We start from the raw sequence: 27,723 nt of genomic DNA on the forward strand, positions 1-27,723 counted from the left end.
TTAACAAGGGAGAGGTAGGCACAGATAAAAGATTCATTCTGTAAAATAATGAACTTGTCCGAACAAGTGGATCTAGACCAGAAAAACAAAATCCTTTTGCCACATGTCTGGTGGAAAGATAGAAAACCTCTTATTTTAGGTTTGTTTTTTGCTCCTGCACAAGCTGTTTCTCTTAGCAATCTTGAAACATTCATCATTGCTCTTTTGAGAGGAAGGGTTCAGGCTTTGGAACACAGTTATCTTTGAGACATCAGAGAAGAATATTTGAACCAAAGGTATAGATCCCTCATGAACTAAAGCTTTATTATTATTGTCTTTTTCTCGATCCCTTTGCAACCCTGCACCTAAGCCAACAGCACTGTCATCTTGTACTTCTGATAAGTCCACAGGAGATGTTCTGAGTGAACTATAAAATGTCATTCCACTAGGGAATTCTGTATTCAATGGTCAGTGGTACCTTGTATAGGTTTTAGTTTTTCTTTTACCTTTCCAGGGCTGGGCTTGTCCAGAAATCTCATCTCCTTTAGGCTATAGCAGCTTAGGGCTCCTGTGTGTGTGTGTGTGTGTGTGTGTGTGTGTGTGCGCATCTTAAAGATATAGGCAAATTTTTAGTCTTAACACCTGTAAGCCAGCACTGGTGCTGTTCTGTCCTAGAAATTTTAGCACTGCTCTGAGACAATGAAACCTTCTTTCTCTCCAACTGGTTCAACTTCAGCATAGGCAGGATGACCCGAACCTCTTCGAAACTTCATCGCAGGCCATCTGCTTGGGCGTCTCTGAAACAGAAAATGCAAAAATAATGACTACCAGGGTGACAGTCATATCATTAAAAAAACATATCTGCCTTCATCTACTTGTTTGGAAGAGAGAATGAGTGTGAGTGGTTGGGGGGGGGGGTGGCAGGGCACAGGAAGAGGGAAAGGGAATTCTCCAGCAGACTCTGTGCTAAGTGAGGAGCCCGATATGGGGCTGGATCCCATGACCCTGAGATCCCGACCTGAGCCAAAACCAAGAGTCCATTGCTCAACCCACTGAGCTACCCAGGTCTCCTGGTATTTGCCAAATATTTTAGATTAACTTCTGAATTAAATTTAGTAATACATTATCCCACATCGCTACCACAGGTGGAATTACCCACGCCCAAAGCTCCACGCTTGCATCTTCATTATGGCATTATTAGCCCCTCTCTGGTGACAGTCTGTTTGCTGGTGCTGCCCCATAGGAGCGAGAGCTTCTCAAAGTCACAGTTTGTGCCTTTTGCATGCTTTTGTCTAAAAGATTCTGTAAGTGTCTAACTCGGAAAAAATGAGTTTAGTAAAAAATAAGTCTTCTGAATATATAGCCACTGACATTTCCTCTTCTCTAGAAAATCATATCACCTCATTTTATTTATTAATTAGCTCAAAAGCATAAGGCCATACAATTCTGTACAGTTCTTAGAAGCCTGTCTCAAATCAGGTGCTATACCTTTTAGTAAACAAACTGAAAGAAAATCACCTACTATCTTAAGAAATTATTTATTAAGCTGAGGCCTACCATATAGGACTTTTATGTGCTTGAAAATGAACAGATATCACGCCCTGAAAACTGAACTGAACATCGGAGGGCAGAGGCGATCTCCAGCCTAGGAACTAAATAATGGCACAAGGAGACACTGGGTCCTAAAATACAGGTTATTGATTCTGACAAAAGGTGCGCCCTTCTCCCCAGCACTCTGGCCATCAGATAAACCTTCTGTGATTTACAAATACAAGTGCTGATATGAATTACTAAGTTACAGCAGCAAGAGACACGAAAATGCATTTCACGGCTCCAGGGACACTAGAAACTGTTGTTCCATTGATCAGAGTCTCTGCAGTTCTGGAGTAGAGGAGACAATGAGTGCTGAAGGACGTTTCTTTCTATCTGAAGTTTATTTTTGTCGAAAGAATTTTAATGGGCAAAATGTTACATATCAGTGTAGAGACACTGGCATCTGGTAGCTTTCTAGATGTGCTAATTCCGTTCCACAGACAATGATTAACGGGCGTCCAAGAGTTTTCACGTCAGGTAGGAATGAGTATGAGCTCTGCCTTCTGGGAAAATATCTACTGAGTCCATTATATTCTGCCCATTCATAATATTCTTTATGCCTGTATAATATTATGTGGTCAGAATGCTTTATATTCCTTAGTTGATTAAGTCCCACGGTGTATGTGAAAAACTGAATTATCCTAATTTTCCAGGAAATGAAGTTAAAACAAAAGAGAGGGCTAAAGAGCAAATAGTGTGTCTTTGGTGGAACTAAAGCTCATCATTGATGGAAATACACTGAGCATGTTTAGGGAGCTGGGCACTCTAACTCATGATCACTCCTGTCAGTGGAAAAGTGCCAGTCTGCCACCGTGCTCACTATTTAGAACTCCCACTTCAGTTTCAGTTACTTCTCCTTTGGACTTTTGAAGGCAGAGTTGCCCTCATCCTTCTCTGAGTCAAGTAGCACCACTAAATCTTTGCACTGAATCTCCACCTTACCTGCCGTCCAGCTGGCAAGTATGGCCCTGGGAACTAGCCCTAACTGACAACACAGCACATGAAGACATCGTGCTGTCAGGGACTTAAAAAGGTGCACAGATTGTCATCAGCAAGGGACAACAGGTGCTGCTGAAGATATGGTGAAAAGCGAAGCCTCATCCACTGTTGGTGGGAATGTAGATTAGTCCAGCGATTGTGGGAAACACGTGGAGGCTCTTCACAAAGTTAAAAATAGATCTGCCATATGATCCAGCAGTTCTAATTCTGGGCATATACCCAAGGGAAATGAAAACGAATTTGCTGAGATCTTTGCACCCCCGTGTTTATCGCAGCATTAAACACAGCATTCTTCACAATAGCTAAGATGTGGAAACAACCCAAATGCCAATCAATGGATCAATGAATAAAAGAGCTGTACATATACACAATGGAAAGTTATTCAGCCATGAAAAAGGAGGATATTCTGCCATTTGCAACAATATGGACGGACCTTGAGCATATTATACTAAGCGAGATAAGTCAGAGAAAGACAAATACTACATGATAGCACTTATATGTACAATCTAAAAGGTCAAACATGTTTAAAAAAAAAAACAAATGGTGGTTAACAGGAGATGGGGGCTGGAGGGATAAAATGGATGGTGTTTCAGGATACAGACACAAAATGAGTATTGAGCCACAGAGATCTAATGTACAGTATATTGAATATAGACAGTACTATTGTACAATAAGTATATAAAGTGATAATGTTGCAACCTTATTATATCAATGTATCAAAGTAATGTGTGTATAACTTAAATTTATACAGGATTACAGGTCAAATTTATCCAATTAAAGCATTTGTTTTAAATAAAAAGGAGCATAGTTGATGAGAATGTTGCTGTTGCTGCTACATGTGAAAGTTGTATTTTATTAAGCTCTTAACTGTATTTCATGTTTTATACCAGGTGCTTTACATATATAATCCCATTAAAATTCACAAGCCAATCATTTACAAAATGTAAATGCACAAACCCATAAAGCTAGCAAGTTGCAGAGCCAAGATTTAAAATGAGATCTACTTACTTCCAAAGTTAATTCTCCTTACTATAAAAATTGGCTCTTAAAATTCTGTGGTTTGTGTACGACTCTTGAAATTTGTGAACATGGTTCTAATTTTATTTCAGTCTTAAAAATATAATTAGCAATTCAGTTGTCTGTTAGTAAGTCAGAATTACTAATAATTTTCTGTCTTAGATGAAAGATTGGAGGATTACTGGTAATGTTTATCATGGATTTTGTGAGCTCACAGCAGAGGTACTCAAAATAGAAAGTACAAAAATGTTGGGTAGTGAAGCTTTCTCTCTAACAAGATACAAATTTATTTTCTGAATTAACTGCATATCCTTAAGGAAAATATCTCTTGATTTATTACTACTCATTGTAGGAAAAAAAAAACCCCAAGATTTAAAATGACTAGAGACCTCATCATTTACACATACTTTGGTTCAGCTATCAGTGGACATTGCTCATATACATTTCTAGGAACATTAAATCACTGTATATACTGCTTTATAAATTTTTTTTTGCACTTAAGGACACACTGAAAAAATTTATGAACTATCTCTGTACAAAATTATTTTAAATGTCTTCATAATTAAATCGTGATTTATATAGTCAATTTGATTCAGAGTTTTTTCCCCATATTTTTGACAATATAAATAATTCTGCAATGGATATCTTTGCTGATAACTTGATGGGAATATCTCCAGTCAATTCCTTTTATAAACTCTCAGAGGTGGAATTAGTGGGCCAAAAGAGGACACACAAATTATTTACTAAACACTTGAAATTTCTAGTATGGTACCAGATGCTGTGTTGAAAGACACATGATCAAAAAAAGGTATAGAATGTGGTTTTCACATGGAAGATTAAACCATTGCTGGAGAAAGGGATTTTCAATGTATGTAGCAAAGGTGAGAAAATGCATTGAGGAATTAACATAGGTGTCAAAGATTCTAAAGACAAGTGAAGTAGAATAGGCATAATCTCACTACACAATTATTCAACACTATGTTATTTGTGCAAAAGTAAAAAAAAAAATTACCTCTATAGATTTTGAGTACAATAAAAGGGCATTACTCCCCCCATAAGAATACCTTAAAATTTATAACAAAATCTAACAAATACCATGCCCTGGGTCTTAAGAATTTGATGTGATTTTATCCTGACAATTCCTTGATATCTCAATCTTAGCCCTAAAAATGCTGAAGAAAGAGTAATAACTTTACCCAAATTATGCTTCTTTTCTAAAATGCTTTCACATATCACAAATCAACTAATGATCTTAAATAAATCACTTTGGAGGAGGAGGGGCAAGACGGCAGAGAAATAGGAAAACCTGTTTCAACCGGTCCCCTAAAGTGAGCTACATATCTACCAGAACACTCTGAACACCCATGAAACCAGCCTGAGATGTAGGATTATACACTTCTGGATCTCTATGGGGGCAGAAGATGCCAGTGGAGAGGTAAAGCAGAGTGGAGATGCTCAGACTGATATCAGAGGATAAACAGAAGGGGAAGGGAACCACCAGAAGTGACCCACTGGAAAGTAATACCCCAATATGAAAGTGCCCTGTGGTTGGGGAGCAGCATTACCTTGGAGCCTGGATAAAAAAAAATCACTCAAAAAGAGCAAAAGATCGTAAGGGGCACCTGGTCGCAGGCATGGGCCTACGCCCACGGACCCAGGATGGCCACTGCCGGTGACCACTCATTCCAGAGAGAGTGTGGTGGAGCCTTCAGTTCCTGGTCCTTGAGCCCCCAGCTTTGTGCTGGGCACTGAGTCACCGCTTGGCTGGACGCATTCCCGCCTGCATGTGGGAGAGTCTGGTGTGGGTGCCACCTGATGCTCTCTAGAACCTTTTGTGCTCTGCGTGCACTGTTCAACTGGGGTCAGAGTGCACTCCCCGCCTGCGCCTGAGAGAGCCTGGGGTGTGCACTAGCTGGAGGTCTCTAGGACCCACCCAGGGTAGGGACACTCCCAGCCCACGCAAGAGAGAACCCTTCGCGATCTGTCGGGATCCCTTGGTGGTGGCCTTCCAAGACCTGCTTGATAGCGGGGTCTGAGCACACCCTGAGTGGGCCTGGACCCCAGAGAGCAGTCCCAGCAAAGGTAGCCACCAGAAGTGGGCTCCTTGGACCAAATATCACTTGTGGTTTTAGGGGCACAGGGTGCAGAGACAAGTGGGTGCTTCGGGCGACCCTGAGACTGTGGCTGGGGACGTGCACTGCCTGTGGGAGATTGACGGCTCAGCAGAGTTTGCAGAGTGGGAGTCTGTGTGTTTTGGACCACCCAGAGGGGAGCAGACTGAGGCTTCCCTATGAGACAGAGGTCTGGGCAACAGTTTGCTTTCCACTGAACCTCCAAAAAGCCACAAAAAAACAAAGAACAAAACCTCCAGAGAACAAAAGCCTGAAAAACTGGTTTCAACAGAGCCCAGCCCCTTCATAGGGAGTAGAAGAACTCAACCCAAGAAGACTGACTGAAAAACATGGGGCAGGCACCTCTCCCAGAAAGTCAGCTGAAAAAACGAGAGGACAACCACCACAAGGTCCCCATAAAACTGTAAAACCCCAAGATCAGGGGAAAACAATATATTAAACTCACAATATTGCCCTAAAATCTATATATTTCATAGATACGACTATTTTTTTTAATTTGTTCTCATGATTCTTGTTTTAATTTTTTTAACCTACTTACCATTACAACTAGAGGTTTAATACAACATATTCCATAATAAACTTTTAACTTTTAACTTTTTGTATACGTATACCTGTTTTTCTTTTTTCTTTTTAATATACATGTAGATACAAGCTTCAAGGTAATCCTTTTTCCCTAATCAATACTACCTTTATATAAAAACCAGTTTTAATCTCCCTTTATCTGAAAAGTTGAGTCCTTTAACAAAGGTATCTAGATACACCCAGGAAGAACCAAAATAACCTACCTTGCCCACACCAAGGATTTATAACCACCTTCCCATCTTTTCCTTCTGTCAGTGTTTCTGTGTATGTTTTGTTCTGGTATTATATAAATCTTATTCTTGGGGTTCATTTTGGCTGGGTTCTTTTTTTTTTTTTTCTTGTCATTTACTTCTGTCAGTCTCTTTGTCCATTTTTGTTTATATACCATATAAATCTTACTTTTGGGGCTCATTCTGGCTGAGTTTTCTTTCTCTGTCTCTCTCTCTCTCTTTGTCTCTTTTTTTTCTTTTTTCTTTTTCTTTTTTTTTTTTGGTGGTGACTTCTGATTGCTCTGAAGCATTCCAGGGTGCACCTTGCCTGGATCGTGGTTGATATATTCAGCTACACATCCCCTCAACCACTTCTCACCAAAATGACTAGGAGGAGGAACACCCAACAGAGGAAAAATTCAGAGACTGTGCCCTCTTCATCAGAACTATTGGATATGGACATAAACAGTATGTAAGAAGGGAATTCAGGGTAACAATTATTCAGGCAATGGCTAGGTTGGAGAAAACCATTAGTGACAACATAGAATGTCTAAAGGCAGAAGTGAGAGCTGACCTGGTAGAAGCTAAAAATGCTATCAATGAGATCCAATCTAATCTAAATAACAGCTAGGGTAACTGAGGCAAAAGATAGAAGTAGTGATCTCGAGGACAAACTGATAGAGAAAAAGGATCAGGAGGAGGCCTGGAACAAACAGCTTAGAAGTCATGAAAACAGAAATAAAGAAATAAATGACACCATGAAACATTCCAATGTCAGAATTATTGGAATCCCTGAGGGGGTGGAGAAAGAGAAAAGACTAGAAGATATAGTTGAATAAATTCTGGATGAAAATTTTCACAATCTGGGGACTAGAACAAGTGTTCGTGTCCTAGAGGCAGAAAGAACACCCACCAAAATCAAAGAATCTAGAAAGACATCAAGACACTTAATTGTGAAACTCATGGATCCTTATTTTATTTTTTTAAAGATTTTATTTATTTGACAGGGAGAGAGGGAACACAAGCAGGGTGGGTGGGAGAGAGAGAAGCAGGCTTCCCGCCAAGCAGGGAGCCCAATGTGGGGCTCAATCCTAGGACCCTGGAATCTTGACCTGAACTGAAGGCAGTCACTTAACGACTGAGCCACCAAGGCACCCTTGGATCCTAATTTTAGACAAGAGCCTTTGAGGGCAGCTCAGAGGAAGAGATTCCTTAAGTACATCAGAATAACATGAGACCTGTCCACAGAAGTCTGGCAAGTCAGAAAGGGCTGGCAAGACATATTCAGGTACGAAATGAGAAGAACATGCAGCCAACAATACTTTATCCAGCAAGGCTGACATTCAAAATGGATAGAGAGATAAAGAGCTTCCAAGACCAGCAAGGTTTACAAGAGTATGTGACCATCAAGCTGGGACTACAAGAAATATTAAGGGGGGGGGCAGTTCTATAAAAGAAGAAAGAACCCAAGAGTGTCAAAGAACAGAAATCTACAGAGACAATCTATAGAAACAAGGACTTCACAGGCAACATAATATCAATAAAAATGTATCTTTCAATAATCACTCTCAACATGAATGGCCTAAATGCTCTCATAAAACAGCACAGGGTTGCAGATTGGATAAAATGACAGGACCCATCCATATGTTGTCTACAAAAAACTCATTTTGAACTTAAGGATACATCCAGACTAAAAGTGAAGGGATGGAGAAGCATCTTTTATGCTGATGGACCTCAAAAGAAAGCTGGGGTAGTGATTCTCATATCAGATAAGTTAGATTTTAAACTAAAGACTGTAGTCAGAGATAAAGAAGGACACTACATCATTCTGAAAGGGTCTATCCACCAAGAAGATCTAACAATTGTAAATATTTATGCCCCCAATATGGGAGCAGCCAACTACATAAGACAACTGTGAATCAAGATAGAGTCATACTGGGGGAGGAGTCAAGATGGTGGAGAAGTAGCAGGCTGAGACTACTTCAGGTAGCAGGAGATCAGCTAGATAGCTTATCCAAAGGTAGCAAACACCTACAAATCCAACAGGAGATTGAAGAGAAGAAGAACAGCAATTCTACAAACGGAAAATCAACCACTTTCTGAAAGGTAGGACTGGCAGAGAAGTGAATCCAAAGCGACGGGAAGATAGAACGTGGAGGGAGGGGACGGCTACCGGCAAGCGGTGGAGCAACGGAGCACAAAATCAGGACTTTTAAAAGCCTGTTCCACTGAGGGACATCGTTCCAGAGGCTTAACCGGGGTGAAGCCCACACGGGGTCAGCGTGGCCTCAGGTCCAGCAGGGTCACAGAAGGATCAGGGGTGGCTGAGTGTTGCAGAGCTTGCAGGTATTAGAGCGGGGAAGCCGGCCAGCTACAGAGACAGAGCCGAGGAATGAGCTCTCAGCTCGGGGTTACCTTGAACCGGTCGCAGGCTCAGTCAGCTCGGAGCGCGGCCCAAGGCCAGGGTGACGGGAGTAATTGGGCGTTGTTCTCTGAGGGCGCACTGAGGAGTGGGGCCCGGGCTCTCGGCTCCTCCGGGCCGGAGACTGGGAGGCCGCCATCTTCATTCCCGCCCTCTGGAACTCTACAGAAACCGCTCAGGGAACAAAAGCTCCCGAAAGCAGACCCGAGCGGATTACTCAGCCCGGCCCCTGGTAAAGGCAGTGCAACTCCACCTGGGGCAAAGACACTTGAGAATCACTACAACAGGCCCCTCCCCCAGAAGATCAACAAGAAGCCCAGCCAGGACCAAGTTCACCTACCAAGGAGTACAGTTTCAATACCAAGGAGAGCAGCGGAATTCCAGAGGAGGAAAAAGCAAAGCACAGAACTCATGGCTTTCTCCCCATGATTCTTTAGTCTTGCAGTTAATTTAATTTTTTTTTCATTTTCAATTTTTTTCTCTCTTCTTCTGCTAATTTTTTTTAAACTTTTACCCTTTTCTTTTTTAACTTTTTTAACTAGTTTATCTAATATATATATATATATATATATATATATATATATATATATTTTCTTTTTTATATTTTTTCTTTATTCGTTTTCTTTTTTAAATTGTTTCTTTTTTTTTTTTTCTTTCTGAACCTCTTTTTATCCCCTTTCTCCCCCCTCATGATTTGGGTTCTCTTTTGCTTTGGTTAAAGCATATTTTCCTGGGGTCTTTGCCACCCTTTTAGTATTTTACTTGCTTTTTCATATACTCTTATCTGGACAAAATGACAAGGCAGAAAAACTCACCACAACAAAAACAACAAGAGGCAGTACCAAAGGCTAAGGACCTAATTAATACAGACATTGGTAATATGTCAGATCTAAAGTTCAGAATGACGATTCTCAAGGTTCTAGCCAGGCTCGAAAAAGGCATGGAAGATATTAGAGAAACCCTCTCGGGAGATATAAAAGCCCTTTCTGGAGAAATAAAAGAACTAAAATCTAACCAAGTTGAAATAAAAAAAGCTATTAATGAGGTGCAATCAAAAATGGAGGCTCTGACTTCTAGGATAAATGAGGCAGAAGAAAGAATTAGCGATATAGAAGACCAAATGACAGAAGCTGAGCAAAAGAGGGACAAACAGCTACTGGACCACGAGGGCAGAATTTGAGAGATAAGTGACACCATAAGTTGAAACAACACTATAATAATTGGGATTCCAGAAGAAGAAGAAAGAGAGAGGGGAGCAGAAGATATATTGGAGAGAATGATTGGAGAGAATTTCCCCAATATGGCAAAGGGAACAAGCATCAAACTCCAGGAGGTGCAGAGAACCCCCTCAAAATCTATAAGAATAGGTTCAAACCCCGTCACCTAATAGTAAAATTTACAAGTCTTAGTGACAAAGAGAAAATCCTGAAAGCAGCCCGGGAAAAGAAGTCTGTAACATACAATGGTAAAAATATTAGATTGGCAGCAGACTTATCCACAGAGACCTGGCAGGCCAGAAAGAGCCGGCATGATATATTCAGAGCACTACACGAGAAAAACATGCAGCCGAGAATACATATCCAGCTAGGCTATCATTGAAAATAGAAGGAGAGATTAAAAGCTTCCAGGACAAACAAAAATTGAAAGAATTTGCAAGCACCAAACCAGCTCTACAGGAAATATTGAAAGGGGTCTCTAAGCAAAGAGAGAACCTAAAAGTAGTAGATCAGAAAGGAACAGAGACAATATACAGTAACAGTCACCTTACAGGCAATACAATGGCACTAAATTCATATCTCTCAATAGTTACCCTGAATGTTAATGGGCTAAATGCCCCAATTAAAAGACACAGGGTATCAGAATGGATAAAAAAACAAAACCCATCTATATGTTGCCTACAGGAAACTCATCTTAAACCCGAAGACACCTCCAGATTTAAAGTGAGGGGGTGGAAAAGAATTTACCATGCTAATGGACATCAGAAGAAAGCAGGAGTGGCAATCCTTATATCAGATCAATTAGATTTTAAGCCAAAGACTATAATAAGAGACGAGGAAGGATACTATATCATCCTCAAAGGATCTGTCCAACAAGAAGATCTAACAATTTTAAATATCTATGCCCCTAACGTGGGAGCAGCCAACTATATAAACCAATGAATAACAAAATCAAAGAAACACATCAACAATAATACAATAATAGTAGGGGACTTTAACACTCCCCTCACTGAAATGGACAGATCATCCAAGCAAAAGATCAACAAGGAAATAAAGGCCTTAAATGACACACTGGACCAGATGGACATCACAGATATATTCAGAACATTTCATCCCAAAGCAACAGAATACACATTCTTCTCTAGTGCACATGGAACATTCTCCAGAATAGATCACATCCTCGGTCCTAAATCAGGTCTCAACCAGTATCAAAAGATTGGGATCATTCCCTGCATATTTTCAGACCACAATGCTCTGAAGCTAGAACTCAATCACAAGAGGAAATTTGGAAAGAACCCAAATACATGGAGACTAAACAGCATCCTTCTAAAGAATGAATGGGTTAACCAGGAAATTAAAGAAGAATTGAAAAAATTCATGGAAACAAATGATAATGAAAACACAACGGTTCAAAATCTGTGGGACACAACAAAGGCAGTCCTGAGAGGAAAATATATAGCAGTACAAGCCTTTCTCAAGAAACAAGAAAGGTCTCAGGTACACAACCTAACCCTACACCTAAAGGAGCTGGAGAAAGAACAAGAAAGAAACCCTAAACCCAGCAGGAGAAGAGAAATCATTAAGATCAGAGCAGAAATCAATGAAATAGAAACCAAAAAAAAAAAATAAATAAAAACAAAAAAAAACAATAGAACAAATCAACGAAACTAGGAGCTGGTTCTTTGAAAGAATTAATAAGATTGATAAACCCCTGGCCAGACTTATCACAAAGAAAAGAGAAAGGACCCAAATAAATAAAATCATGAATGAAAGAGGAGAGATCACAACTAACACCAAGGAAATACAGACAATTATAAGAACACACTATGAGCAACTCTATGCCAACAAATTTGACAATCTGGAAGAAATGGATGCATTCCTAGAGACATATAAACTACCACAACTGAACCAGGAAGAAATAGAAAATCTGAACAAACCCATAACCAGTAAGGAGATTGAAACAGTCATCAAAAATCTCCAAACAAACAAAAGCCCGGGCCAGACGGCTTCCCGGGGGAATTCTGCCAAACATTTAAAGAAGAACTAATTCCTATTCTCCTGAAACTGTTCCAAAAAATAGAAATGGAAGGAAACTTCCAAACTCTTTTTATGAGGCCAGCATCACCTTGATCCCAAAACCGGACAAGGATCCCATCAAAAAAGAGAACTACAGACCAATATCCTTGATGAACACAGATGTGAAAATTCTCACCAAAATACTAGCCAATAGGATTCAACAGTACATTAAAAGGATTATTCACCACGACCAAGTGGGATTTATTCCAGGGCTGCAAGGTTGGTTCAACATCCGCAAATCAATCAATGTGATACAACACGTTAATAAAAGAAAGAACAAGAACCATATGATACTCTCAATAGATGCTGAAAAAGCATTTGACAAAGTACAGCATCCCTTCCTGATCAAAACTCTTCAAAGTGTAGGGAGAGAGGGCACATACCTCAACATTATCAAAGCCATCTATGAAAAACCCAGCGCAAATATCATTCTCAATGGAGAAAAACTGAAAGCTTTTCTGCTAAGGTCAGGAACATGGCAGGGATGTCCATTATCACCACTGCTATTCAACATATACTAGAAGTCCTAGCCTCAACAATCAGACAACAAAAGGAAATGAAATGCCTCCAAGTCGGCAAAGAAGAAGTCAAACTATCACTCTTCGCAGATGATATGATACTGTATGTGGAAAACGCAAAGGACTCCACTCCAAAACTGCTAGAACTTGTACAGGAATTCAGTAAAGTGTCAAGATATAAAATCAAGGCACAGAAATCAGTTGCATTTCTCTACACCAACAACAAGACAGAAGAAAGAGAAATTAAGGAGTCAATCCCATTTACAATTGCACCAAAACTGTACGATACCTAGGAATAAACCTAACCGAAGAGACTAAGAATCTATACACAGAAAACTATCAAGTACTCATGAAAGAAATTGAGGAAGACACAAAGAAATGGAAAAATGTTCATGCTCCTGGATTGGAAGAATAAATATTGTGAAAATGTCTATGCTACCTAAAGCAATCTACACATTTAATGCAATTCCTATCAAAGTACCATCCATTTTTTTCAAAGAAATGGAACAAATAATCCTAAAGTTTATATGCAACCAGAAAAGACCTCGAATAGCCAAAGCAATATTGAAAAAGAAAGCCAAAGTTGGTGGCATCACAATTCCGGACTTCAAGCTCTATTACAAAGCTGTCATCATCAAGACAGCATGGTACTGGCACAAAAACAGACACATAGATCAATGGAACAGAATAGAGAGCCCAGAAATAGACCCTCAACTCTATGGTCAACTAATCTTCGACAAAGCAGGAAAGAATATCCAATGGAAAAAAGACAGCCTCTTCAATAAATGGTGCTGGGAAAATTGGACAGCCACATGCAGAAATATGAAATTGGACCATTTCCTTACACCACACACGAAAATAGACTCAAAATGGATGAAGGACCTCAATGTGAGAAAGGAATCCATCAAAATCCTTGAGGAGAACACAGGCAGCAACCTCTTCGACCTCAGCCGCAGCAACGTCTTCCTAGGAACATCTCCAAAGGCAAGGGAAGCAAGGGCAAAAATGAACTATCGGGATTTTATCAAGATCAAAAGCTTTTGCACAGCAAAGGAAACAGTTAACAAAACCAAAAGACAACTGACAGAATGGGAGAAGATATTTGCAAACGACATATCAGATAAAGGGCTAGTGTCCAAATCTATAAAGAACTTAGCAAACTCAACACCTAAAGAACAAATAATCCAATCAAGAAATGGGCAGAAGACATGAACTGACATTTCTGCAAAGAAGACATCTAGATGGCCAACAGACACGTGAAAAAGTGCTCCATATCACTTGGCATCAGGGAAATACAAATCAAAACCACAATGAGATATTACCTCACACCAGTCAGAATGGCTAAAATTACCACGTCAGGAAATGACAGATGCTGGCGAGGATGCAGAGAAAGGGGAACCCTCCTACACTGTTGGTGGGAATGCAAGCTGGTGCAACCACTCTGGAAAACAGCGTGGAGCTTCCTCAAAATGTTGAAAATAGAACTACCCTATGACCCAGCAATTGCACTACTGGGTATTTACCCTAAAGATACAAACGTAGTGATCCGAAGGGGCACGTGCACCCGAATGTTTATAGCAGCAATGTCTACAATAGCCAAACTATGGAAAGAACCTAGATGTCCATCAACAGATGAATGGGTAAAGAAGATGTGGTATATATACAGAACGGAATACTATGCAGCCATCAAAAGAAATGAAATCTTGCCATTTGCGACGACGTGGATGGAACTAGAGGGTATCATGCTTAGCGAAATAAGTCAATATGAGAAAGACAACTATCATATGATCTCCCTGATATGAGGAAGTGGAGATGCAACATGGGGGGTTAAGGGGGTAGGAGAAGAATAAATGAAACAAGATGGGATTGGGAGGGAGACAAACCATAAGTGACTCTTAATCTCACAAAACAAACTGAGGGTTGCTGCGGGGAGGGGGGTTGGGAGAAGGGGGGTGGGGTTATGGACATTGGGGAGGGTATGTGCTATGGTGAGTGCTGTGAAGTGTGTAAACCTGGCGATTCACAGACCAGTACCCCTGGGGATAAAAATATATGTTTATAAAATATAAAAAATAAAAAATAAAATTAAATTAAATTTAAAAAAAAGATAGAGTCATATTGATATGAATACATTAATAGTAGAGGATCTTAACATGCCACTCTCAGTAATAGATCATCCAAGCAGAAAATCAATAAAGAAACAAGAGCTTTGAATGACACATTGGACTAGATGGACCTCATAGATATATACAGAATATTCCACCCTAAAACAGCCGAATATTCATTCTTGAGCACACATTGAACTTTCTCCAGAATAGACAACATACTGGGTCACAAATCAGGGTTCAACCAATACCAAAAGTTTGAGATTACTCCCTATGTAGTCTCAGACCACAATGCTTTGAAACTGGAACTCAATCAGAAGAAAAAGTTTGGAAGGAATTCCAACACTTGAAAGCTAAAGACCACCTTGCTTAAGAATGTTTAGATCAACCAGGAAATCAAAGAAGAACTTAAACAATTCATAGAAACCAATGAGAATAAAGATAGATCAGTTCAAAACCTATGGGATATGGCAAAGGCGGTCCTAAGGGGGAATATATAACCATCCAAGCCTCCCTCAAAAAAGCTGAAAAATCTAGGATACACTAGCTCTCCTTACACCTTAAAGAACTGGAAAATCTACACCAAATTAAGCCAACCCCATGCACAAGAAGGGAAATAATCAAGATAAGAGCAGAGATCAATGAGATAGAAACTAGAGATAGAGCAGAACACATCAATGAAACTAGAAGCTGGTTCTTTGAAAGAATCAATAAGATCGATAAAACATTGGCCAAACTAATCCAAAAGAAAAGGGAGAGCACCCAAATTAATAAAATTATGAATGAAAGGGGAGAGATTATGCCTAACACCAAAGAAATAGAAATAATCATCAGAAATTATTATCAACAGTTATATGTCAATAAGTTAAGCAACCTAGATGAAATGGATGCATTCCTAGAAACCTAAAAATTTCCAAAACTGAATCAGGAAGAAACTGACAACCTGAATAGACCAATATCTAGTAACGAGATTGAAGCAGTGATCAAAAACCTCCCTCAAAACAAGAGCCCAGGACCTGATGGATTCCCTGGGGAATTCTACCAAACATTTAAAGAAGAAATAATACCTATTCTCCTGAAGCGGTTTCAAAAGATAGAAACAGAAGATAAATTCCCAGACTCACTCTATGAAGCCAGTATTACCCTGATCTCCAAACCAGGCAAAGATCCCATCAAGAAGGAGAATTTTAGACCAATATCCCTGATGAATATGGATGCTAAGATTCTCAACAAGATCCTAGCTAATAGGATCCAACAGTACATTAAAAAGATTATCCACCATGACCAGATGGGATTTATCCATGGGATGCAGGGGTGGTTCAACATTCACAAATCAATCAATGTGATAGAACAAATCAATAAAAGAAGAGAGAAGAACCACATGGTCCTCTCAATTGATCCAGAAAAAAGCATTTGACAAGATACAGCATCTGTTCCTGATTAAAATGCTTCAAAGTATAGGGATAGAGGGAACATTCCTCAACTGCCTAAAATCTATCTATGAAAAACCCACAGCAAATATCATTCTCAATGGGAAAAAGCTGACAGTCTTCCCTTTGAGATCAGGAACACGACAAAGATGTCCACTCTCACCACTGTTGTTCAACGTAGTACTAGAAGTCCTAGCAATAGCATCAGACAACAAAAAGAAATAAAAAGTATTCAAATTGGCAAAGAAGAAGTCAACCTCTCTCTCTTCGCAGATGACATGATACTTTATATGGAAAACCCAATAGACTTCAACCCCAAACTACTAGAACTCATACAACAATTAAGTAATGTGGCAGGGTACAAAATCAATGTACAGAAATCAGTTGCTTTCTTATATGCTAACAATGAAAATATAGAAAGCGAAGTTCGAGAATTGATTCCATTTGCTATAGCACCAAGAACCATAAGATACCTGGGAATAAACCTAACCAAAGAGGTAAAGGATCTGTATTCGAGGAACTACAGAACACTCATGAAAAAAACAAGAAGACACAAAAGATGGAAGACCATTCCATGCTCAAGGATCAGAAGAATAAACATTGCTAAAATGTCTATACTGCCTAGAGCAATCTATAATTTCAAAGCCATCCCAATCAAAATTCCACTAGCGTTTTTCAAAGAGCTGTAACAAATAATTCCAAAATTTGTATGGAACCAGAAGAGACCCTGAATTGCTACGGAATTGTTGAAAAAGAAAAACAAAACTGGGGGCATTACATTGCCTGATTTCAAGCTTTACTACAAAGCTGTGACCACCAAAACAGCATGGTACTGGCAGAAAAACAGACATACAGACCAGTGGAACAGAGTAGAGAGCCCAGATATAGACCCACAACTCTATGGTCAAATAATCTTTGACAAAGCAGGAAAAAATATACAGTGGGAAAAAGTCTCTCCAATAAATGGTGCTGGGAAAATTGGACAGCAATGTATAGAAGAATGAAGCTTGACCATTCTCTTACATCATACACAAAGATAAACTCGAAATGGATAAAAGACCTCAACTTGAGGCAGGAATCTATCAAAATTCTAGAGGAGAACATAGGCAGTAACCTCTTTGACATCGGCCATAGCAACTTCTTTCAAGACATGACTCCATAGGCAAAGGAAACAAAAGCGAAAATGAACTTTTGGGACTTCACCAAGATCAAAAGCTTCTGCACAGCAAAGTAAACAGTCAACAAAACAAAGAGGCTACCCATGGAATGGGAGAAGATATTCACCAATGACACTATGGACAAAGGGCTGATATCCAAGATCTATAAAGAACTCCTCAACCTCAACACTTGAAAGCAGATAATCATGTCAAAAAATGGGCAGAAGATATGAACAGACACTTCTCCAAAGAAGACATGCAAATGGCTAACAGATGCATGAAAAAATGTTCATCATCATTAGCCATCAGGGAAATTCAAATCAAAACCACATTGAGTTACCACCTTACACCAGTAAGAATGGCCAAAGTTAACACAACAGTAAACAAGTGTTTGAGAGGATGTGGACAAAGAGGAACCCTCTCACACTGTTGGTGGGAATGCAAGTTGGTGCAGCCACTTTGGAAAACAGTGTGGAGATACCTTAGGAAATTAAAAATAGAGCTACCCCGTGACTCTGAAATGGTACTACCAGGTATTTACCCCCAAGATACAAATGCACTGAAAAGAAGGGCCATCTGTACCGCAATGTTCATAGCAGCAATGGCCACGGTCACCAAACTGTGGAAAGAGCCAAGATGCCCTTCAACAGAAGAATGGTTAAAGAAGATATGGTCCATATATACAATGTAGTATTATGCCTCCATCAGAAAGGATGAATACCCAACTTTTATATCAACATGGATGGGACTGGAAAAGATTATGCTGAGTGAAATAAGTAAAGCAGAGACAGTCAGTTATCATATGGTTTCACTTACTTGTGGAGTATAAGGAATAACATGGAAGACATTGGGAGAAGGAAAGGAGAAGGGACTTGGGGGAAATTGGAAGGGGAGACAAACCATGAGGGACTGTGGACTCTGAGAAACAAACTGAGGGTTTTGGAGGGGAGAGTGGTGGGTGGATGGGTGAGCTTGGTGGTGGTAGGTATTAAGGAGGGCACACATTGCATGGAGCACTGGGTGTGATGCATAAACAGTGAATCTTGGAACAGAGAAAAAATAAAAAAGTTAAAAAAAAATAAATTAATCACTTTGTTTCCTCATATGGAAATTAATATCTGAGGGTTTGTCCACTAACCTTGTAGGATCCTTATACCTGCTTGCGTGAGATAACGGACTTTACCACTGGGGGGATGATAATGATCTGAAAAACTTTTCAAGTTCTTCTATCATTGTCCCTCTTGTCTCCCTCTGCTAACTTTAAGGATTTCTAGATTTACAGGAAATCTATACAAATTAGTTCTAAATGAAATTGCTTTTCTATATCAGTCCCCAGTTCAGAGATCTCATTATGAATGAAAAAAAATGGAGCAGTTCTATGACCATAATGGAATGAGTGAAGATTTAGTTCTTATAGAAGAATCTTGAACATTGGTGGTAGAATATGAGGCATCTATCCAGAAGATAAGGATGTCTAGAAACTTGGGCATGATGTCTGGCTCTGCCACAAGTGTGATGGTTCTCGACCTGGCATTTATACTTCTTTCTCGAGGCTTAAATATGTCCAAATCTGTGTTCTTTTTAGAATGGTTAATTAAAATTGTTAGAGAAACTGATAGGGGCCATGGGGTCACTTGCTAACAGAGCAGGATGTATGCTGAAAATTGAAAAATTCAAACCAGACTGTAATGTTAATTCATTACAGAGATTCAGGATATAATGCCTTAAAACATTGCTGAGTGTAATGCGTGGGTGACCACTAATTTCATTTCTGAGAATTATTTATGTGATTAATCACATTCAGAAGTACATATTCACATAGATAGGTTGGCACTGGGGTGGGCTGTGCAAACAGGCATTTTCCGTAATTACTCCTTCAGAACTATTAATTGAACAGTCATCCAGATCTGTCTCAGTGGTCTGTGGCAAGATAATTAGCTGAAATATCGACAAACAAACCTGCAGGGTACTCTCTGTTAGCAGTGTACACAAAACCACAGCTAGAGATTTCTCTGCAAGCTTGGAGAGCAGAGCAGAGAGGTTTTTTTGGTGGGTTAGATGAGCCCTTGAAAGGAAGTTACCAGGTGTGAGCATTAAAGGAAAGGGGTGAATTTTGAAATGCAAAGCCCAGCTAGAAGACACCAGTAGTGCATGATGGCACCTGACAAGCAGTTGTTCCAAAATTTCTGATGTTTTGTGCTGTTTCCTTCAGTGAATGGTGGGGGAGAGGGAAGAGGCTGGGATCGTAAGGCTTAGACAGCATCATGGACCTGTCACTTCCCAGCACAGCACTTACACTAAGTCATGTATTTTCCTTGTTTCTCAGTTTTCCCATTTGGAAAATAGAATGATCTAGATTATTGTTTTTCAGATTCTTCTTTTTTAATTAAAAAAAAAAGTTTAAGCCACAGACCCTTTGTTCCAATGAAATATTACCTGGAAGCCTCAACAGGATCCAGGAGAGTAGGTTTCTCCTTGTGATGCTCACACACTCTCCCTGAGTCCTGGGACAACCTATGGATCCCACACTATCTCAGAGCACATTCTGGCAACTCTAGAAATAAATCTGCTTTTCTCGCACTTAGCTGTGTATAGAAATCACAAGGGATCTCGTTAAAATGCAGATTCTGATTCAGTAGGTCTGGAAGGAGGTTGGGACTCTGCATTTCCAACAGGGTCCTAGGTGATACTGCTGCTGCTGGTCTACACAGCACAATTAAAAAAAATAATAATAAATAAGTGAGTTTCTAGGTGACAGTATATACTTGGAAAAAAAAATTAGCCAACATAGAGTACATCATTAGTTTCAGATGTAGAGCTCAATAATTTATCAGTTGCTCATCATATCATATGCCCTCCTTAATGCCCATCACTCAACTACCCCGTTCCCTCACACCCACCTCCCCTCCAGCAACCTTCTGTTTCCTATAGTCAACAGTCTCTCATGGTTTGTCTCCCTCTCTATAACTTCCCATTCAGTTTTCCCTCCCTTCCGCTATGATCCTCTGTGTTGTTTCTTATATTCCACATGAGTGAAACCATATGATAACTGTCTTTCTCTGATTGACTACTTTCACTCAGCATAATACTCTCCAGTTCCATCCATGTTGATGCAAATGGCAAGTATTCGTCCTTTCTGATGGCTGAGTAATATTCCGTTGTATATACGAACCACATCTTTATCCATTCATCTGTCAATGGATATCAGTGCTCTTTCCATAGTTTGGCTACTGTGGACATTGCTGCTACGAACATTGGGGTGCATCTGCCCCTTCGGATCACTACGTCTGTATCTTTGGGGTAAATACCTTACAGTGCAATTGCTGGGTCATAGGGAAGCTCTATTTTTAACTTCTTCAGGAACCTCCACACTGTTTTCCAGAGTGGCTGCTGTACCAGCTTGCATCCCCACCAACAGTGTAGGAGGGTTCCCCTTTCTCTGCATTCTCACCAACGTCTGTTTCCTGACTGGTTAATTTTAGCCATTTTGACTGCTGTGAGGTGGCATCTTATCACACAGCACACTTTGAATAGGAAGGGTAATGATTCTCTACAGTGTCTTCAAACAGGAACATTCTTTAGAAGTGGGTGGTAGAAAAAATATTCATCTTTGACCTTCCCTGTGTCTCCAGTGGACCTTTGTGGGAACCAAACATGTGTTCAAACAACTGGGTCAACCTTTCCATATTTAGCTTTGATAAAACTGAACTGTCCAGAGGGAAGGATTTTTTTTTCACTTTTTCATTACTTCTAAATACAAATTATTCTCTGTGCTTTTTATTTGTGTTGAATATTATTTCAACACAAGTTAAGTTATAAATATCTGGGTTGCTAGATTTGGCAAATTAACATGCAAAACACCAGTTCAGTTTGAGTTTCAGATAAACAGCAAATAATTTCTCAAAACTATACTTCATCGGACATACTTATACGAAAACATTTTTTTCTCACTTATTGTTTGAAATAAAAATTTATCTAAGTGTCCTGTATTTTATTTGGCAATCCCAACCACAGGAAAACATAATGGCTTTGGGCCTTGGGCCAGTCAAATTTGCAATCTAATTAAAATATACTACTCCTATTTGTGGCTATGCCTCCTTGCATCAGGAATTGTAGGTCACTTTTTCCTTAAAAAGAGTAACTCAAATTGATTGGTTTGTCTTCTGGTGTGGTCAAGAATTCCAAGCAATAACTCTTGTGTGAAGCAAAGCCTGGGTGTTCTTTAACACATTTTTTACTCGTCTTATTTTAATCGCTTTTCTCATGTGAAAGCTCTTTATCATCCCGCAGTTGCCTCTTCTCCAACCTACAACCACGGGTATATGGCCTTCATTCTAGAACTGTCCTATGGGTGATCCTAAAAATTCAGTTAATATCATCATAGCTGGCACATGTCCAAGATGAAAATGATATCAATGCACATAGAGAACAGCCAAATACTGGGATTAACAAAATCATCATATTTTTCATCTGATTTTCCTAAAGCTAAAGTATTCTTAAAATAAATATTAAGTGACATCTGCCTCTCCTTGACAACAACATTATTTTTGGTAGTAGTCATGAAATGAAATGAATAATAATAATGACCAAAAAAGAAATGCAGTGAAAAAATCTTCCTGTTTTAAACTTCATAGATATAATCATGCCAGTGCAAGATATTACAGATGAAAAATACAATAAATATTACCATGAAAAGGGAAAAATAGACTGGCTTAATGTATTTTTTGACCTGCATTTAAATTTACTTCATTTAAAAATAGTCATGGTTTTAACAAAAATTTACCATCTTATTTTCTTTTCAAGTTTTTATTTAAATTCTAGTTAGTTAACATAACTAAATATTGGCTTCAGGAGTAGAATTCAGTGGTTCATCACTTATATACAACACCCAGTGCTCATCCGAAGAAGTGCCCTCTGTAACCATCTCCCACATCCCTCCCTCCAACACCCCTTACTTTGTTCTCTATCTTTAAAAGTCTCTTATGGTTTACCTCCCTCTTTTTTTACTTCCTTCCCCTATGTTCATCTGTTTTGTTTCTTAAATTCCACATATGAGTGAAATTATATGGTATTTGTCTTTTCTGACTGACTTTTTTTCCTTAGCATAATACTCTCTAGCCCCATCCATGTTGTTGCAAATGGCAAGATTTCATTCTTCTTAATGGTTAAGTTATATTCCATTGTGGACATTTGGACTCTTTCCATAATTTGGCTTTTTTTTTTTTTTTTTTTTCCAAAAAAGACACATGAGGGGGCACCTGGGTGGCTCAGTGGGTTAAGCCTCTACCTTCGGCTCAGGTCATGATCTCAGGGTCCTGGGATCAAGCCCCACACTGGGCTTCTCTGCAGGGAGCCTGCTTCCTCCTCTCTCTTTCTGCCTGCCTCTCTGCCTACTTGTGACCTCTCTCTCTATTAAACAAATAAATAAAATTTTAAAAAAAGACATATGAGGAATTCTGCTACATGAGTCAATTCCACAATATTCATATTGTAATTTGTACATTGTGATGACAGAATTGAAGCAACTCAAGTTCTGTTTCATCATCTTCCCAACCATGATGCTATCATTCTTTACTTAAGAATCTACTATTTTATTTATCTTTTTGTGTTTTTATTTTTTTCTTTTTTAAAGTTTTTATTTGAATGAGAATCTACTGTTGTTTTTTATTTTTACTTTTATTTACTTATTTGACAGAAAGAGAGACAGCAAGAGAGGGAACACAAGCAAGGGGAGTAAGTGAGAGAGGGAGAAGCAGACTGAGCAGGGAGCCTGATGTAGGGTTTGATCCCAGGACTCTGGGATCATGACCTGAGCCGAAGGCAGATGCTAAATGATTGAGCCCCCAGGTGCCCTGAGAATCTACTGTTTTAACACATATATACATTATCCTATATAAGCTGAAGACCCACTGAGCCTGCACAAGTACAAAGGACTCCAGATTCTTAGGAATTTACTTCCTAAATGAATGCATGCAGCTGAGTCTGTGGTCAGGGGCCCTGTGTGTAACTGGGAATTCTTGAATTAACTTCACTGTAGAGGACAATGTTTCCTAAAGGACAAGTAAAACAACTGCACTAAGTGGAAGTTTGTATATATATTATGGTAGCAAAACTCAATTGTGACTGAATCAACTTGTTAGAGCTTAGATTAGCAAAAGTTTCGGACACAATTTAGAATTTCAGGCACAGAGAGATAATAAAATGCTGACCTTATTTTGGACAGGTTTATTATAATTATACCATTCTCTATAGACAATGCACCCCCATATTACCTGTACCTGATGGCTCTCAGTGCCCCCTTGGTTGCCTTGCTGTACACAAGGAGATTCACAATAAGTATTTGCATTGACTGGCGTAGATCTTATTCTATAGTTTATGCCTCATGAGGGGTACAAGCATCCAGATTCTTGGGTAACGAACTTTCTTCCTGACTTTCTTTCTTCCTTTTTTGACTTCAGCTCATTATTGGTTATTTTGTTGCCCCAAATGAGAATGATGGGTGATAGTGACTATTAGTTAATTCATGTGGGTAGAAATGCATTCAGTCACTCAATAAAATTACTATTTAAGCACCTATGTGTAAAACACAGCACTGAATTCAAGACATTTACAGCATATTTAAGAAAAATAAGGGGCTTGCATGCAAAACCTTGAATAGGAGCTAACCAATAGTACAGGGTAAAAATGCACAGACAATAGGTTTGAAATGAAATATCTGCTGCAAGTATTTGACAATGAATTCTATGAGTTTTGAGGAAAGAGCACTTCATACGAATTTGAGTCATCATAGATGCTTTTGTGGGCACACTGAATATAAAGACAGAGAGCAGTGGGGCACCTGGGTAGTTCAGTCCATTAAGCATTCAACTCTTAGTTTTGGCTTAGGTCATGATCTCAGGGTTGTGGGATCAAGCCCTGTGTTGGGCTCCTTGCTAGGCATGGAGCCTGCTTAAGAGTCTCTCTCTCTCCCCACCCTGTGACCTCCCCATCTCAGCTCCAGATCACACATAAGCACACATTCTCTCTCTCCCTTAAAAAAAAAAAAAAAAAAAAAAAAAAAAAGAGCAGAATAAGCCACTGGCTTGTGTGCTTTGTTTTTCTCCTCTCTACTTTATCCCCTCTGGCAACTTTAATGACTTCAACATTCTCTTCTCTGGGGGGCCTCCTGGATCATTTTGAAAATATCCACTTCTATGTCTTCTACATTGCTCATTTACTCATCTCAAAACAGCCACCTCCACAGCCTGGCCTCTCAGTCTTTTGGATTGTGGGTCCCTGCCTTCCATTAGTGTCACCCAGGCTAGACCCGACTTCTGCCAGCCTGAATTCCATGGCAGCCTGCTAATCACCTCTCTGTCTATTCCCTCCTCTGATGACCAATCCTGGGTAAGTGCTGTCCTCTTCATCAGAAATCCTTGCCTCTTTATTTTCCTATTCCAGACACTAAGCAGTTCCAGCTAATAGAAGAGAGTCACAGATTCAGGTTAACCCAGCTGCAAAGAACAACACACTTGCAATTGGGAAGTCAGTGATTACTTCTCTTCTTGTTAAATCCTTATGATACATTCAAACTCCAGCCAACCCCATGCTGCCCTCTGTCAAGTCTTGTATATCATCACCCATTTTCCCCTAGAAGGCTAAGGAAGATGCTAATCCTTTCCCCTTTCTCTTCATTAATGCCTTTATAGCTACTCATCCTTCCTTCTTATCTGAAATAAAAAGACGTTCTTCTGCTGCTGCATAATTGCCTCTTCTACTCAATCCTATCTGTGCTATGAAGTTGCTCCATTCCTCCCTCCTCTTCCAGCACCTTAAAACACTCCTTTCATTGTTTCTTTGGCTTATGCCTACACTTCACATCAAAAAGCCCTTTATTTGATGTTTCTTTGTAACCCGCAGTCCTATACCTCTCTTGAATGTCTGGCTGGATCCACTGCCTTCACATTACAAAACCGTATTTCACGTCCTTCGGTCTGGTGCCTGCTCTCTTCCCTGGATCTGCATTGTCTCATGTTACAAATGACCTGATTGCCAAGTTAGTGCTCCCCCCCCCCCACCTTATTCTGTGACTTCTTTAGAGCACTTTAAACTGCTGGCTCCCTTTCATTTTTGACCTTCTTTCCTTTGTGGGCTTTCCATCATGGCACATGCTCTTGCGTCTTGTGTACTTTTTCACCCTCTTAAACTCATCTTTCCTGGTTTATAAACACTAACTGTTAACGTGTCCTAAGGTTTAGCCAGGAATGTTGTAATCTCTTTATTCCCCATGGCATTCTACTTTATGCTCTTGAGTTTCAATTTCTTCTTCAGTAACTTCCATTTTTTCTCACCTGACTGCTTTATCTCAATCCATTCCTTTTCTTTAGTTGCTTTTTCTGAGACGGCCAACTGAAATTTGACCACCAGCTCAAAGCAAACATGCTTCAAGTTCATCCCCTCATTTTCCTTCTTAAACTAATTTTATCTCCTGACATTTCTAATTCTGTCACTAAAAAATGTAATTTCCCAGGTGCTCAGATTTTGTACTTCGGGGTTTTCTGTAATCCTTTCTTCTTCATTCCACATTCAATGCAAAGAATCAGGATGTCCTCCCCACTCACCACTAGTCAGCTGTAGGAGTTTTGACAATTGCTTAATTTCTTGGAATCTCAGTTACGTCGTCTGTAAAATAGGGATATAACAATGCCTCCCATTTGTGGACCTCATTGGGAAGTACAGACAATCAAAGATCATTGTTTGAAAACACTTTCTGACACAAAGATTTATGCAAATGAAAATTGCTAAATTCTATCTTCTTCCTCCATGTGGCTCTTGCGTTAGCCCCATTCCATCCTGCCCACCAGTATCCTAATTCTGCTCCCAGCTATCAGCTGCTCATGGATTGCTGACATAGCCTTGAACTCTCCTGAGGGGTCTTCTACTCTTCTTGCTTTCTCTAGCCCCACTTTCAACTGTTATTTCTTCTTCTTCTTCTTCTTCTTCTTCTTCTTCTTCTTCTTCTTCTTCTTCTTCTTCTTTAAACAGAGAGAAAGAGAGAGAGAAAGTGTCGGGGGAGGCGCAGAGGGAGAGGGAAAGAGAGAATCTTCATCATGCTCAATGCCTGATGCAGAGCTTGATCCCATGACCCCGAGATCATGATCTGAGCCAAAAGCAAGAGTCAGATGCTTAACTGACTGAGCCACCCAGGTGTCCCCAACTTTTACTTGTTTGTTACATCATCGATTCTCATTGCTTATAGAATGAAGTCCAGATTACATAGTTCTTTAAACCTGTCACAACTAACCTGCATCTATGTTAAAGCTATTCCCATACCAATCCATAGATATCAATACAGAGTCGAGTGAGTTCATTCTTCTTGCCCTTTCTTGATTTAATGCTTCTAAAATATCAGAACATACCTACCTCTCTTCTATATGGAATGCCATCTTCTCTTTGCTTAGGCCTAGTATAGCATTTTTTATTTCAGCACTCTACTCAAATTCTACCTCTTTGATAAAATTGCCCCAATTAATCTCCCTCTCTTTCTTATGGATTTTATAGTACTTGGTTGCACCCTTTATTCAGCTATTTCATACCTCTGCTGTTCCTTTTATTATTATTGAATTCATATGTGACTGTTTGGCCTTTAAGATTTTTACATTCTATATCTCTACATATTTTATATCTCTACATAAATAATAAGCAAGGAATATGAATATACATAGGGGGATCATATGATGGGCTTACTGTCCAAATTAGGACACTTCTGAGAGTGAACGGAGTACTACTAACAATTACATCAGACAATAGACATAAACTAGGACAGTCCTATGCAGACTAGGATGGATGTTTACCCTAGCTGTACCCCTCAGTGATATTAAGAGCATCTACCTGATTGTACTGCACAAATAGGAGCTTTAGTTTTGATTGATTTTCCATGCTACAACCAGAGAAGTTTCCAGTCTTCCTTAGCATTAGTCTTTGTTTATTATATATATATAATATATAATATATATTATATATAATATATAATATAGATATAGATATAGATTATATAGATAGATAGATCTATATAATATATATAATGATACTGCATTTGACAGTATCTCGATTTTTCTGAACTACATGGCTAAAAGTGGTTGTTTTCTACTAAAATAGAGTAATAATTTGCTATTAGGTACTTCACTCTGAGGACAGCAAGTTACAGTGAGTGTGAAAGTAGGCCAGTTCACTGCTGCACAGTGACTTGGTTAAAAGGCAAGATAGTGCTGCTCTGGTCATAAATGTTCTAATAAAAGTGGAATGTGA

The 27,723-nt window shown here is 39.4% G+C and overlaps 1 protein-coding gene across 2 annotated transcripts in view; it reads right to left on the minus strand.

The window, feature by feature from the left end:
* Positions 1-581: 581 nt before the first annotated feature.
* LOC111155565 (plexin domain containing 2) overlaps positions 582-27,723 on the minus strand; it is a 462,074-nt gene continuing 434,932 nt past the window's right edge. The window contains exon 14 of one of the 2 annotated variants that reach the window (XM_022515805.1): positions 582-776. In XM_022515805.1, the coding sequence (XP_022371513.1) occupies positions 660-776 (117 nt within the window). In that variant the 3' untranslated portion in view covers positions 582-659. The remainder of the gene's footprint in view (positions 777-27,723) is intronic. The other variant, XM_022515806.1, reaches the window with a different exon arrangement.

This window comes from Enhydra lutris, unplaced genomic scaffold (genome assembly GCF_002288905.1).
Source record: "Enhydra lutris kenyoni isolate GAN:26980312 unplaced genomic scaffold, ASM228890v2 scaffoldscaffold42, whole genome shotgun sequence".
NCBI lineage: Eukaryota > Metazoa > Chordata > Mammalia > Carnivora > Mustelidae > Enhydra > Enhydra lutris.